Source organism: Chelonoidis abingdonii, chromosome 1 (assembly GCF_003597395.2).
Source record: "Chelonoidis abingdonii isolate Lonesome George chromosome 1, CheloAbing_2.0, whole genome shotgun sequence".
Lineage (NCBI taxonomy): Eukaryota > Metazoa > Chordata > Testudines > Testudinidae > Chelonoidis > Chelonoidis abingdonii.
In genome coordinates, this window is record NC_133769.1 from 129,596,121 (window position 1) to 129,612,842 (window position 16,722).

The following is a 16,722-nucleotide window of genomic DNA, read 5'->3' on the forward strand; positions in this document are numbered from 1 at the left end:
AATACTTGAACAATAGTTAATCAATTTGTAAGCATCTAGAGGATAATAAAATTATAAAGAATAGTTAGCATGGATTTTTCAAACAAAAATCATGCCAAACCAACCTAAATTCCTTCTTTGCTGGTGTTACTGGGTTGGTAGGTAAGAGGAAGCAGTAGACATGATGTATCTTGATTTTTAGTAAGGATTTTGACACAGTCCCACCTACTATTCTCATAAGCAACCTTGGGAAATGCAGTCTAGATGAAATTACTATAAGGTGGGTGCACAACTGATTGAAAGAGTAGTTACTAGTGGTTAACTGTTAAGCTGGAAGGGCATATCTAGTAGGGTCCCACAAGGGTCCACTTCTATAATGGAATGGGAAGAATGCTTATAAAATTTGTGGATGACACCAAGTGGGGAGGGGTTGCAAGCACTTTGAAGGACAGGATTAGAAGTCAAAAATGACCTTGATAAATTGGAGAATTGGACTCAAATCAACAAGATGAAATTCAATAAAGATAAATGCAAAGTATTTTGCTTAGGAAGGAAAAATCAAATGCACAACCACAAAATGGGGAATAACTGGATAGCTGGTAATAATGCTGAAAATGATCTGGGCAGTTATAGTGGATCACAAATTGAGCATGAGTCAACAATGTGATGCAGTTGTGAGAAAGGCTGATAGCATCCTGGAATGTATTAACAGGAGTGTTGTATGTAAGACATGGGAGGTAACTGTCCTGTACTCATTGCTCATGAGGCCCCAACTGGAGTACTTTGTACAATTCTGGGCACCAGATGTTAGGAGAGATGTGGATAAATTGGACAGAGTCCAGAGAAGAGAACAAAAATGATGAAAGGTTAGAAAACTTGACCTATGAGGAAAAGTTGAAAGAATTGGGCATGTTTAGTGTTGAGAAAAGAAGACTAAGTGGGGACTTGATAAGTCTTCAGATATGTTAAGGGCTGTTATAAGAGGACTGTGATTGTTTTCCATGTCCACTGAAGATAGAACAAGAAGTAATGGGATTAATTTGCAGCAGAGGAGATGTAGGTTAGCTGTTAAGAAAAGTGTTCTAACTATAAGGATAGTTAAGCTTTGGAATAGGCTTCCAAAGGAGGTTGTGCAATCCCCATCATTACAGGTTTTTAAAAACATATTGGACAACCACCTATCAGGAATGGTCTAGGTTTATTTGGCCATACCTCAGTGCAGGGAGCTGGACTTTGTCACTTCTCAAGATCCCTTCCAGTCGTACATTTCTGTGATTCCATTTGTACAAAATATTTTTAGGATGCCTAGCTGCTTTTTAAGTATAGAGCTGTAGAAATTTGTTAGTCATTTAGAGTGTCTTTATATACTGTATGTGTATCCATGTAAAGTTTTGTTTGTGCTTGGTCCCTGGCTTGAAAAAGCCCCAATATTTTGATCTTCTGCTCACTCTAGAAAGCTCATCTGTATAAGCATGCATTTTTTGAAAGTCAGAGGTATTACAGGATGGCATTGTAGCTGGTGGGATTGTGCATTTGGCGAATGCATTTTAAGTATTATTGGTTCTAATGACTGGTAGTTAGATGAAGTTTTATTAGGGTTGGGGGAAAGGGAAAACGCTGCTTCATTTGACAATTTATATTGTACCACTTTTAGTATTGTGGATTTAAGTGTATCTCAAAGGCACCCAGAGCTCTGGATGAGGTACTTTTTCATGGAGAATTGTTTTTTTTAAGATCAAAATAAAAATGAAAGAATAATACTCTTCTGCTTTATTGTGATAATTTTTTTCGTTTACAGATAATCTTGTGATGGAAGGGAGCCAATGTGTTCCCTCTGCAGTCTCCAGCCTTATGAATCCAATAACCAACCCTGCCACTGCCTGTTCATTCAACACATTTACTGTTGAGTTTCCAAAAAAGCGCAAAGGAAGTGATTTTGATAACCAGTAAGTGATCTGCTTTTACTCTTCTCTACATCATGATGAGACAATACCAGTTGGAGGCAAGCAGCTCTTCTTGCTTAACTTCATCATGTTTTTGTGGCATTTCCCATTACATTATATTTATTTTAAAGGAAAACAATATTGCACATCCATTCTTTGGAAATCCTGGGGGATCAAGAACTGTAGACAGACGGGGTCCTGACTCCCTGGAGTTGATTTTAGGTGGATTTCTTTAATGGCATTTTCTGGTCCTAGACCTTGGTGGTATATCTCTGGGGCTAGAATTTCAAACTGTAACTTTTTTCAATCTCCCTTTTTTCAGGAAAGCATGCTAACCTATAGCATAGGGTTATTACAATACAAACAAGAAGATCACTTAAAGTGTCTGGTTGATTGGCTAATTAGCTATTAAACCTAGAACTGCAAAATGTGGTGCTGACGTAATGATGAGGTGGGTAGGCAGTCACAGAAGCATCTAGACAGAAGAGCAACCTAGAAAGATTTGATGCTGGAGTTCTCAAACTCTTTCATAATGTGGAATGTGCTGTAATACTGAGATTATCCTGTGGACTGCTCCTCTCCCATCCACGAGCACATAACATCCCTGGGGCAACTACAGCGATTCCGTACATGGAAAATACTGTTAGGAAAGTATTGTACTTTAAGGTGTATTTTGAATGTTTAGCAGCTGGAAGGAAGGAAGAGAGTCAGCACACAGGACCAGCAAGCTCTCTCTAGTCTTCTTTTAGTCCACAGACTACAGCTTGAGAATCCTCATGTTAATGAAATGAAAATAAAATTGCCATGCTGCATTTGTACCAGTGAAAGCAGTTTCTTTTCTTGAATCTCAGCAAACTACGCTGTGTGTCCAGAATGTAAACATTTGACTTCCACTGTCACATATGTTCAGATGTTCCCTGCACTTCTTAAGGTTTTTAAATAAATAGTCCAAACAAATCCATTTCTGAAAAATTAACAGCTTTAGCTCCTGCAGAACTTATGGCATAGGATTCCAATGTTCCATGGGAAATTTCAAACTCAACGAAAAGTCAATTTTTCAAGCCCATGATGGATAATTACTGTGTACTAATTTTAACCAGGAATCTAGAGTTTCTGAAGTGCTCTAAATCTAGTTATTGACAATTCCTTGAGCCAACAAGACCTCACTGACTAAAATTTGTTTAGGCAGCTTATATAGCCAAATTTCTGGTACAGTGTACTATAATTCAAATGTATAATGCCTCAGAAATTAAAAATCAGTTGTGTACAAAAATATATTCAAAAGTCAGGAAATTCCTGATTGGATTGTGCAGGCAACCTTAATTCTGCTCCCCATTCATTGGACCACTGCACTTAAGAGGCAAGTTCTTATTTTAAAAAGTTTTTAATAGCATGTGCATACACTATCCTGAGTCCATGGAGGCAGAATTAAGGCTGCATGTCAACAAATCTGACGTTTCAAGTGATTTATTTATATAGAAAATTCACTTACTTTTATTGTGTGTAATTTTGAAGATGTCTTTTAAAAAAAGAAAAAGGTATACCACAGAACATGGTTATAAAACTGCCCTCATCTTTCTACCCTCTCCTGGCTGCCCAAATCATGCATCATCAGCAGAGTTTGAACCCTAAAGTTTCAGCACTGCAAGACAGCTTGAGCTACAGAAATTAACTATATTAGCTAGCAATAGAAGGCTTTTATCCCAGGGACGTGGGCCATGGCACCATATGCTGCATCTCAGGGATGGTTGGGGAGAACCCACATGCCTCTCTCTTGAGAGTTGGGGAAGTTCCTGCCCCATACATTGCCCTGGGGAAAAAGGGATGCTGGGGGCATCCTGAATTGGTCTGAATCAACCATAAAAAATTCAGTAAAGACAAGTGCAAAGTAATACACTTAAATAAAAATCAAATGAAACCACAAAATGGAAACTAACTGGCTGGGCATTAGTACTACAGAAAAGTACCTGGGGACTATAGTCAATCAAAATTGAATATTAGCCAATGATGTAATGCAGTTGCGAAAAAGGCTAATATTCTGGGATGTATTAACAGGAGCGTTATTTGTAAGACACGGGAGGTAATTGTCCCGTACTACATGAGGCCTCAGCTGGAATACTGTGTCCAATACTTAAGATAGATGTGGACAAATTGGAGAGAATGCAGAGGAGAGCAATATAAATTTATGAAAGGTTTAGAAAATCTGAACTATAATGAAAGGTTAAAAAAAAAAAAACTGGACAGGTGTAGTCTTGAGAAGAGAAGACTGTGTTGAGGACCTGATAATAAGTCTTCAGATGTCTTAAGTGCTGTTATGAAAAGGCCAGTCGTTGGTTGTTCTTTATATCCACTGAAAGTAAGACAAGAACTAATTGGTTTGATCTACAACAAAGGGGATTTAGGTTAGGGTGACATTCCCCAGGGTACAATCTGGACAGTTGTACAGCTGTATCCTCTCAACCCTGCAACCGGGGTGCGTTTCATACTGCTTTGCTTTGAGAACAGTCACTCTCAGCCTCTTCACACACAGCTTATAGCGTACAAAATCACATCAAGCTGAATGATACGAGCGCTTCTAGCCATTCACTCTTGAATTATATTGTAGAGTGACACTAGCAAAAACTTGGAGCATGTCTCAGCAATGCCATACAGTAAAATCTTTAAACTTTACATACAATGTTGCTACACATGTTCTATCAAGGCAATAATGTTCAGTAGATTATGAATTTTCAAATGATACCTCACAAGGCATACTTTGTACAAAATGCATCAGAGTTTTGTAAAAGTGATGAACATAAGGGTATGGTCTGTCACAGTTAGATAATAGGAAAAATTATCTAAGGATAGTTAAGTACTGGAATGGGCTTCCAAGAGAGGTTGTGGAATCCCAAGTATGAGAGGTTTCTAAGAACAGATTAGATAAACATCTGTCAGGAATGGCTTAGGTATATGTAGTCCTGCCACAGCACTGTATGATGGACTACATGATCTCTTGAGGTCCTGTTCTACTCTACTTTTCTGTGATTATGTGCTCAGAAACTGTGCTGAATTTCCCTGAAGATTTCACTTGCATTGATCATTCTCCAGCTCATGACTGAGCAGGACTTTCCCTGCAATTGCTGCTTGGGTTGCTGCATTCTGTGCACTGAGACAAGGAGCATGTGCTCTCACTGAGCTGCTTCTGAGACCAGGCAGTATGGAAGAGAAAGTTGTCTGATTTGAATGCAGGGGGTAAGAGTCAGACCTACAAGAAGTAAGGAATGGGTTAGGACAAGATTCCTGGTTGATGGGGAAGATGAGGCGGGGTGGGGCAGGGGGTCTGGAAGTTAAGGGCAAGTTATTCAGATCAGTGACAATGTACCAGCTACAGTATATTCTTACACTTGTAAATACTTTTTTTCAGAATTTTTGTATGCTGACCACTTTCATTCTATTGGCAAACGTTTACCATTTCCCCTTAGTTTCTCATGATAGAAGACAATATAGATTTGTATCATTTATATTTTTATACACTGGTATCACTAATGTTACTACTATGTTTAGAAAAATGTGCTGACTGAACAAAATACAAAATATTTTAGGTCCATCATAAACTGTGGTTGGTTTGTTTTTCTTGGCAGTAGTTGGAGTGTTAAAAATCTGTGGAACATTTCTCACCAGATTACAAGATTTATGGTAGACCAAATGTGGGGCCTAAACTAATTGTGTGTTCCATTATTATTAGACTATAATATTTAAACTGTGTGAACATTCAAAGTTAAATTTAGTGCAGTTTTATTAGGTTTTGATCTTGCATTATGGAACAGTTCCTAAAGAATTGAGACTTCTAAAACTTTGTGCAGTAATAAGCAATAGTTCCTGTATCTTTTTTAATTAATGTCTTTGTATTTTTTTAATTTTTAATATATAATGTACAATTATATTCTGTTTTTCTAGGAGTAAAGATGGAGAACATGTAAAAATTAAATATTTCAGGTATAGTAATTTGGCAAAGTATATTTTTCTACCAGTTACTGGGACTAAATCTACCAGAATCTACAATCATAATTCATAGTTTTGTTATAAGTTTTTTCAAATACTTAATGTCCAATTTTCTTTAACTTTTTTTTCTAAACTCATGTTGAAATTTCAGTGTTGATTGGTGGTTTAATTTTCCATTTACTTGCAGTGTAAATTGTGTAGCTAAATCCCATCCTTGGCTTTGAAAATTTCAACCTTGTGGTTTCACTAGGTGTATCTTAGTTAATGTAATGTATTCATGGCATGTTTAAACTAGGGGACAGCTGGTGTAAGTTTGAGGATCTACCTCTGTGACTTGAAAAAGTTTGTAATTTAGCAGTCAAATGTTTCTAATCCATAATCCACTAATCAGCACACTGTGGCATTGACAAACAAAAATTGCTGGTCATCTCTGTCTTCTCAGCAAAGATTTAATTGCAGAGTCCTGTAATGTGGTCTCATATTACCAAAATCTGTATTTATTATACAATAATTAATAAACATCCTTTTTTATTTACTCGAACTAATATCTGATCATTTAAATCTAAACAGTAATTGTCAAACTAAATCAACAAGTCCCTAGTAATATACTATCATTGCTGTTTGGTTTACTTGTTAAACACAAAATTCAGTTCTCAATGGGTGTCCCAGTGATTAGTGAGATTCTGTTTATAAAATCCTGTTCTTTGTTAATTTTCACATTTTGTTCTTAATTTTGTTTTGAATTACTTTGTTCACTAATCAAAAAACATAAAGTTATGCATGCAGTTCATGAGAGGAATATTTTAGGGCTTGGTTCTGTAGTATATTCCTCCACTGTTTTGTTGAAGCATCATTGGGCAACCTGTTTGTGACCTTAATCTCTTTTCTTGCCTGCAAATCATAAAACTTTGTTCGTTAGCAGCTGTGAAATGCATTCTGCACCATCCAGTCCCCTGAATCCATCTATTCCCGGTTGCAATAAACTACCTGTTCATTGGGTTTTCCAGGTGTTATACAACTGAGCTGGGAACTTCCTTCAACTGTCTGTCTATTATGTTATATACCACACTGCATCAGTATAAATTATGCCGCTCGGGGATGTGAATAAGCCACTCCCTTGAGCAATGTAAGTTACACTGACCTAAGCGCCGGTGTGGACAGCACTACATCAGCAGGAGAGCTTCTCCTGCTGACATAGCTAGTGAGATTTTCGGGGACTGGAGTAATTGACAGGAGAGCTGTCTCCCATCGGCTTAGAGTGCCTGTCCTAGCAGCACTACTGCCGTGCAGCTGTGCCACTGTAAAGCTATGGCTACACTTTAGAGCAACGTCTCTATCTTCTGTTGTATAGATGCAGAGGAAAAGGCAAACAGAGTAATTGACTACCTGATATCAGGAAAAAAAGTTTTAGTCTGGGGATGGATGGGACAGAAGCAAATGCAAAGATTTTAGAGAGGGGGAAAAAAAGGAGAAACAATACTATTGTGGGATAACTAATCCGGATATTTAAAATAAATTGGTTGCTTTGGAAGAAAAGTCAAAATTAACTTGTCTGTAAAACCAGAGATTTTCTTTAAAATTGGTCCTTAAAAGTAATGTGCAGCCACAAGTGTATACATAGAAGGGAATGTTTTTTGTAAAAATCAAATTCAGCATTATGGGAAGGAACAGACAAAACACTATGTAAAGTCTCCACTTCTCTTTTGTTCCAACCACTTATGAGCAAGTTCATGCTACTTTGGTTTTATTTTCAAAATTTCACATCACACCATTTTCCATGAGCAGCTGCTGCATATTTCAGGTGGATCAGGTGTCAGATTAGCTGTCAAATATGTGCATTGTATATAAGTTTTTTCGATATGGTGTTATTTCTCACAATACAATCTGTCCCCCTGATAATGTTGATGTATATAGCACAGGGGAAAATCTAGTGAAAAATGTATGCATTTTAAACTTTGCTTAAAATACTTTTCTTCTTAGGGAAGCTCATAGTCAAACAGAAAAACGAAGAAGAGATAAAATGAATAATTTGATAGAAGAATTATCTGCTATGATACCTCAGTGCAATCCTATGTCACGTAAATTAGACAAACTTACAGTATTACGAATGGCTGTGCAGCATTTCAAATCATTAAAAGGTAAGTTAAAAACTGATCTTATAATTCCTTTATTGGGAATTACACAATGGAATTTCTTTACAGTTACATAACTGTTAGCTGTTCTGTATCTATACCTAGAGAATTCAACTCTCAGGTTCACTAAATATATTTACCAAAAGATTGAATTTTGAAGAAATTGCACATTATTTTAGAGGTTGTTCATACATTTAGTTATTTAGGAAGAAATGTGATAGCAAAGACTAGAGTGAAATGCTGTGACAAAGAAGCGGTTACATTTGAAACATAAGTTTAGGAATAAAAATTCAGCCGAGTCAACATGTCTGCTCTTTAGATTTACTTACTCTCATGTCTCTTGCTGTTGGTTACTTGTATTGCCATATATCTAAGTCTTCTTCCCCAGACATAGTTTTGTGTGTATCTTGAACTCTTGCTTGCACTTCATAAGGTACAACATATATGTACACACACACACTCTCTCTCTCTCTCTCTCTCTAGTTCTGTTTAAATTCCCTTAGCTGCTCCTAGTCTTATTTTTACCTTGTCTTCTAGATTTTGAAGCTCTTATTAGTGTAATAAATAACTTGTAAACTTATCAGTTACATCAGAATTTCCTCCTTTTGCAATGAAAGTCTCATAACTTTTGACTCTTGTGACTTATTCAAGAGAATCAGTTTTTCTGTTGTCCTATGATGCATCCTCTCCAAAGCAATAGTATTCTCCCTCTAGACCATGGGGGGTCAAGCAAGTGCCTTATTTCTAATTTGAATTTGTCTAGCTTTAATTTCCAGCCATTGGTTCTTGTTATACCTCTTTCTGCTAGATTAAAGGGCCCTTTAGTACCTGGTATTTTCTACAGTCCAGTCACCTCTTGATCTTTGTTTTGATAAACTAGACAGATTGAAGTCTTTAAAGTCACTCACTATAAGGCATTTTTTCCAGTCCTCAGATCATTACTGTGGCATTTTTCTTTACCCTCTCCAATTTTTCCATATCTCTTTTTAAAGCAGGGATACCAGAAGTACAGTGTTCCAGTATCATTGTCACTAGTGCCGTATATTGAGATAAACTCACCTTCCTGATCCTACTTGCTAATCTCATGTTCATACATCCAAAGATTGTGTAACAGGTGCATGCTGTCCTTGTACATCTACTTGTGGCCAAGTGCAGTATTACTGGTATGCTTGCCTTAATTTCCCATTTGGGCCATCAGTAAATTGGTAAACTAATCTAAACTCCATATTCCCTAAATGTCAAGGGGTTAAACTCTGTTTACCTTCGTTTACCCTCAACTAGACTACAGCATTTGGCTATATTCAAACATGTTTTGTTTTGAGTGGGCCCAGGTCACCAAATGATCCACATCAGTCTGTATGAATACCCTGTCCTCCTCATTATTTGGTACTCCGGTGGTCTGTGTCAAGTAAGCTTTATAGCAGTAATTTTATATTTACCTCTAGATCATTGATGAAAATACTGAATAGCATCAGGTTTAGAACTGATCTCTGCAGAACACCACTAGGAACATTTTCGTTTGATGCTGAGTCCCCATTGATGACTACTAATTTGAGATCTGTCAGTTAGCCAGTTCTTCAATTTAACATGATGTATTGATATTGTATAGTGCTAGTTTTTTAATCAGAATGCTATGAGGTCAGATGCCTCACAAAAGTCTAAATACACCTACGTCTGCATCAACCAAGTTTGTGTCACCAAAAAATGAAATCAGGTTTGTTTGACAAGACTTATTTTCTGTACAGCTGCATTGACTGATCTTAATTATGTTCACATCCTTTAATCCTGTATCAGCTTTTCCATTATTTTGCCTGGGATTGGTGTCAAGCTAACTAACTAGTTATCTAAGACATCTCTCTTGCCCTTTTTGAACATAGGTACAATGTTAGCAGTCTTCTAGTCATCATGATTTATTAAAAATTAATAGTGATTTTAGAGATCTTCTCAACCAGCTCTTTTAGGATTCTTGGATGCAAGTTATGTAGGCTTGCTGTTTTCAAAATGTTTATTCCAGGGGATATTCAAAAGGAAATAATATCATGAATTAGCAAAGTGGCAGCTGCATTCAACAGCTGAAAAAAGATTTGGTCATTAAAAAGCCACTAATTAGAGACCAAACTGCTAATCTTGAACTCAAATGTTATCTCCACCTAACGTATGGATGTGAAAGCTGGATATCCACCAAAGGTTTAGACATGTCTAAATGCCTCAGGAGAAAATAGTAGATATTAAATGGAAAGCATTTATAACACATGCCGAGATTCATCAGAGAGTTTAACAACCCCTTGTCTCTAAAGTTATCCAGAAAAGATGGAAATATAATCTGAAACGTTAAGAATGAAGCCAGAGTATCTGCCATAGCATGCGTGCCATTGGGCAGCTGGGGGAACATGCAAAAAGCGGCTGACTGAAGGAATTGCTCCATCAAACAGTACTTGGGGGGAAACTTATGGATCTTAACACAGAGAGGTCATGCGGAGAGCTCAGGATATAGAAGGATGGTGGAACCTTTTTCATATGTTAAGCAATGTTTGATGATGCAGGCAGGATTCAGATAAAGTTAGACATCTGTCAAAGCTAGGACTACAAAAATGTTTAATCTCTCATTTGCTTGTAGGTAGAAGTGTCTTTAGTTCTCCTAAACACCACTTCCCTTATTACTTAGTGATATTCTTAATGATATGTAACGAATGATCTATTCTAAAATGAAAAACACAACGGTTCTACACAGAAGCAATACAAAATCAAATTGGTGATGTTACTGACAGTTATTTTGACTGTTCTTGGTTTGTTTAATATTATCCAATTTGGGGAAGGGAAGATGCAATGGAGTTTGGAGTAGAGGGCTTCTAAGGGGACCGTTCTGTTAGAGGTACTATTTCTGAGGAGACCTAAAACAAGAGATGTTGAACACTTGCTAAAGGTATCAGGGCATTTTTTTCAGGAGTAAGGCTGTCATGGCCTGTGCTATTTGACAGTTCCATGCTAGTGGATGTGGTCTGGCTTAAATCTATTCTATAGTTTTGCCTGTATTACCTGAATTGCTGCTGCTGTTACCTGAATTGCTGCTGCTGTTGAGTACCAACTCTTTTTTGCACTTACTTTGCCTATTACATCTCAAGGTTATTTGTGCATGAGGGGTAGTGTAGAAAAATCTCAAAGATGAAAGCAAAGTATTTTTGTCATCTATAAATTAATATCCTAGTGATATACTTCAAGACAAACTTTTTTTTGAGAGAGAAGTGTCATACCACATTGGCAACATGCATGAGTTCGTGCGTAACTTACAAAGCTCCTCTTTCATTTTGAACTGAAGTCATAACCTTGAGTCTGGTTAAGATCTAATTAAAATGGTCACCACCTAGAAATTGTTTCCTTTTTGCTAGTTCTTTCCTCAGGGTTCTTCATTTTTTTGCAAACATCTGGTCTTGTGTTATCCCAAACTCATTTGCTTTAGCATAGGTCTGGAATTCCTGAGATGAGGTTATGACTGTTTAATAAGTTACTTATTAAAAGAAAAGTTAATTTGTACATTCCAGTATAGAAAGCAGAAAACGGTTTTTATGGTTAAAAAGCATGTGTGCATGTTCTATATGTGAATTTGATTAAAATGCAGCTTTGTTTATAAAGGAAACAAAGGATTACATTTTGTTTCTTTTATAACATTTATAAATAACTTGATGTTTTGCAGGTTCTACCAGTTCTTATGCAGAAGTTCAATATAAGCCTTCATTTTTACAGGATAGTGAGCTGAAACAGTTAATCCTTAGGGTAAGTAAAAAGAAACCCTGTATCAAGTGATGTCCTCTTTAAAGCCTGGCTTAACGTCAGTTGACTGCAAAAGGCTTTTCCTTACGTTCTTCCTTCAAGTCAGTGCTTTGATATCCTTGCTAAGACTCTGTTTATAAACTCTAACAATAGAATATATGCACAGGATTTGTCTATAAAAGCCATGGAAACTGTGTGTGTTAATAGGGCATTTCTACAAACTACCCAGGAGTATTGTAAATCTGTATAAAAACTGCATAATGAATGTGCAAGGTGGATGTTTTTTGTATTTATCTAAATATCTAAGTGTGTGCACTTATACAAAAAATCTTTCATTTCCATTAACTAGCCTGCAAATTTTCTACACTTCATTTTGTTTTCAAAGTATACACTTCAGTTACTGAAAGATGTGGAAATTAACCTATGAAAGCAGCTGTTTTTACTTACAATATTTTCTTATCACACTTTTTCATTTGCCACAGTTTGCCTATTCTATTGCATGTAATAATACCCTTTAGCAAGAATCTGTAAAATAACTCCAAATTTAGCTGTTCTGTAGCTAAACTGCTCTTTCCCAAAACCACTTTTTTTTTTTTTAGCTCTCCGTGTCATGGTCTGATTGAATATTTGCCATCATTTTTATTTGCTATCTCTTTTATTAAAAAGCAAGAGAGAGTCCTGTGGCACCCTATAGACTAACAGACGTATTGGAGCATAAGCTTTTGTGGGTGAATACCCACTTCATCAGACACAGGACTCTTTGTTGCTTTTCACAGATCCAGAGTAACATGGCTCCCCTCTGATACTTTCTCTTTATTTAAATAAATTGTAATTCACCTAAAATATTGAGGTTCATTAGTTAATATACTCATTCTATATAGCTGTTTTTCATCAGTGTTGTATGATTTTATAAAAGACTAATTTTTATATTTATAGGCTGCAGATGGGTTCCTGTTTGTGGTTGGATGTGATAGAGGAAAAATTCTTTTTGTCTCTGAATCAGTCTGCAAGATACTAAATTATGATCAGGTAGTTATAATCAAGTCATTTTGTATTAAAGGGAAATTAGTTTCTAGATAATGTGTTTGGTTTTGTTATTAATACTATTCCTTGTGCATGATTTCTTGAAATCTTTTGGCTTTATATTGGTCTTCAACACAATTACTCCAAAGGTTTGTTCATTTGACATTATAATCATTCTGGAACTGCAGTGAACATTCCTGACGCAATTACTGGCGTCTAATTTAAAACTAAGATCTTCAGGAAATGATTTACATACCAACCCAGGAGAAAAATATATTTTGAAGATGTCCTTGTTTCCACATTTTATTGACAGAGATTTGGGCTTTTGGATGGTGAAGTGATTCTCTGAACTTTAGAAAACCAGTTTTTCAGCAGTGCAAGTAAATTGAAACTCAACTTGGTTATTGCTTAGTTTCAACAGTTTTAAGATTGAATAGTTATGCACTGACATCTTTGTTGCTGTAGTGTGGAAACCAACCAATCTAGACTCATTTTAGTTCAGGAAGAGGAAAAAGAATGAAGACCAGCCTAGTGCTTTCCCTTTTACCAAGATGCAGGTTATTTACTTGGAAATTTCTGGCCTGAACTGCCTTGCCCAGTGGCTGATGAGTAGCTTTTTGAACCCTTTGTGCCACCCACATCTACTTTTAAACCCTCTCCACTTTTCCATTTTTCCTTATAGCATTTTTTAGAGTTTAAATCAGGCTGTCTGCCCCATTACCCTTTTCTGGACAGCAGTAAGAGACACTATCAACCCTTAAATTAAAAACTGAGAGCTAGGAAAACAACATGAATGAATGGAGGGAGGGATAGCTCAGTGGTTTGAGCATTGGCCTGCTAAACCCAGGGTTGTGAGTTCAGTCCTTGAGGAGGCCATTTAGGGGTCTGGGGCAAAAATCTGTCTGGGGATTGGTCCTGGTTTGAGCAGGGGGTTGGTCTAGATGACCTTCTGAGGTCCCTTCCAGGCCTTGTATTCTATGATTTTCCAAGTTTACCATTTAACTTAATGGGTAAGAGAGAATTGCATTTCTGCTACCATGTTTTTTACTGATTTCTATAGTGTCCATATGCTTTTAATTAAAATATTGAAACAAAAGTAAGAATTCAACAAAGCTGTTGTTTGACAGCAAATGCAATGGATAAATGTTACAATTTAGACAGAATAATTCAGATAATCTGGGAATACTGACCTTTTCTAAAACAGCCTTGAACATTAAGTTACTTGGTGAGGAGATGTGGAATAGTGTGTATGTTCACAGCTTCTAAATTAACATTTTTTCACTAGGCCAGCTTGATTGGACAAAGTTTATTTGACTACTTGCATCCAAAAGATGTTGCCAAAGTGAAGGAGCAACTATCATCTTCAGATGCTTCACCAAGAGAAAAGCTTATAGATGCCAAAAGTAAGCGTCTATTTAAATATACTCAGATTTTTAATGTAATGCCTTCATTTGTTTTTAAATTCAGTTATAATGTAAGGCAAATTCATGCATTCATGCATGCGTATATGTGCAAACTCGTTCATATGATTTATACAAACAAAACATGTTTGAATGCATACCTGCTGCTTAGAATACACAAACAAGTTGATAGCTACATCAGAAAGGAACTCATTTTAGGTAATAAGAATGATTGAAGTTTACATTGTTAGACATTTACCAAGAGTTGGTATGAATTTTTTTTTTAACCAGGCATACTACTTTTTTTTTCTTGTATTTGATAGGTCTTGTCAATAGAAAAGACCTGATGTAGTCGAGCATGGGATAAAATGCTTCAATACCAAGAGTCACTGTCTTCTCTGAAAATGCTAAGTGTCAATCCTAATTTAACCAAGTCTTATTTTGCTAGTATGAAGAACATTATGTACTGTGCAGCTGATCACTATTTTATAGCATTTTTTATGAGCGGCTTTGCAACTTTCCCCCTACCAAATAGAAATTGAAAGTTTTTAAAATCTTAACTTACTAAATAAGATTGCATAGCATTGAATAGTATATTAAAATATTTTGTTACCTTCCACTTTTCACAATCATGTTTTGTTCATCTGATTTAATTCATTTAAGTTTTTTCAGTAGTTAATTGTACATGCAAAAATGTAAGAGTAAGGGAGACTATATTAATGATTTAAATGCAAATAATTCTCTGTAGGCCAAAGGCCATTTTCTGACTGTCTTATTAAACTTTTACAAGCTGGTTTGCAAGTACATATGGATTTTCAAGCTGGATCAACTCGACTGCATTCTGGTGCTCGGCGTTCCTTCTTCTGTCGGATAAAGTGTAGTAGGATCACAGTCAAGGAAGAAAATAAATGCTTGCCCAATGCAAAGCAGAAAGGTATCTCAAAGTGTGGCTGAGTTGGAGAATTTCTGTTTTTAAATATGGTATATTTAAGTTCTGAATCAGTTACGGGGTCTAAATAGGTAGCAATGACTTCACAGAATAATTATAGGGAATAAGATATACATGATAAGACCCTGTTTTTATGATCTCGGAAAAGCCTGCTTTAGTTATCCCCCGGGGGGGGCGGGGGAAGATTCAGTGAGACCTTGAAGCCTGAGGAAAATTACTGAATGGAACTGGAGCAGTTCAAAGCGTAGAAGTAAAGAAGAAATATCTGTCAAGGAGATAACTATTAATAGGGTTGCAAAATCTGCTGTTTTGGAGAGGATAGCTTAAGATGGTGGTGGGTGGGCGGGAAATCCTCTCCCTCTCCCAAAAATGCATTGTTATTGTATGTATCAGGTATGATTTTTCCTTTTATTATAAAAACTACCAAAGTTAATTCTTTAATATGCTGTGTAATTGTAGCCATGTCAGGCCCCGGAAATTAGAGACACAAAGTAGATGAAGTAATATCTTTTATTGGACCAGTTTCTGTTGATGAGAGAGACAAGCTTTCGAGCCATACACAGCTCTTCTTCAGGCCATGGTTTGAAAGCTTGTGTCTCACCAAAAGAAGTTGGTCCAATAAAATATATTACCTTATCCACCTTGTCTCTTTAATTCTTTAGTGTAATTTTTAGCTGATTTAACATCCCGTATTTTTATAGCTTTTTTTGGTTTCCATGAGTGATAGTAAACACTTGTCATATTTTCAGTGTATTTGGACACTTTATTTAAACAAAACTTTTGTTTTAGATTCTATATTTAAAATAGATTTTTGCACTGTTTACTAAAATTTGTCATTTTTATGTTAAATGTAAAGCTGGTTTTGTTATTAACCATGGAACTATTTTAATTTACTCTGACTGTTTCATAACATTTAGTGTAAAATCCTGGCCATATTGAAGTCAGTGGCAAAACTCCTATTGTCTGTAAAGGGGCCAGCATTTCATTCTGAAACTGCATATATCAGTACCTAAGAAAACAATGACTTAATGAACTAAACATCTATACATGCCCCAAAACCCATGTTGAAACACCAATGGAAATGAGTCAGCCTTTCATTTTCCAAAGGTAGATAAATTGAGTTCCTTGGGGTTTACTTTGGGGCAAAGCATCTTTGTATAGGACTCTAAAACCCAGAGTTCCTGTTTGCAGTGCATGGACACTAACAATCCCATGGAATTTTTGGAATGATAAAGGTTTGCCCCCGGTGTCTTTGGGCAAAATATCCCCATCTGTTCCCTCTTGTGTAGTATGATTATAGTCTTCTTAGCTGCAGTCCTGCATCCATCTCATGGTGAGTGTAGTGGTTCCTGAATGTTACATAATTAAATGGTGAGAAATCCACTGGAATGAATTGCAGTATATACTATAAATTCAAGAAACACAAATTAAGGTTTACATTTTGCTGAAAATTTCTTAGTCTTAGCAATTACACTTCGATAACCATATCTCAGTCTCCTTGTTTAAGATTAAAATATTCAAGTTACAGAATGTCTCTTTAGCTTAAT

General features: G+C 36.2%; 1 protein-coding gene across 1 annotated transcript in view; it reads left to right on the forward strand.

Annotated features, from left to right (window-relative positions):
* Positions 1-16,722, forward strand: part of BMAL2 (basic helix-loop-helix ARNT like 2) — a 57,099-nt gene that overhangs the window by 14,622 nt on the left and 25,755 nt on the right. Inside the window, exons 2-8 of the mRNA XM_032775921.2 lie at positions 1,778-1,925; positions 5,859-5,897; positions 7,884-8,041; positions 11,727-11,806; positions 12,740-12,832; positions 14,112-14,229; positions 15,017-15,160. Coding sequence (XP_032631812.1) covers positions 1,778-1,925; positions 5,859-5,897; positions 7,884-8,041; positions 11,727-11,806; positions 12,740-12,832; positions 14,112-14,229; positions 15,017-15,160 — 780 coding nt within the window. The remainder of the gene's footprint in view (positions 1-1,777; positions 1,926-5,858; positions 5,898-7,883; positions 8,042-11,726; positions 11,807-12,739; positions 12,833-14,111; positions 14,230-15,016; positions 15,161-16,722) is intronic.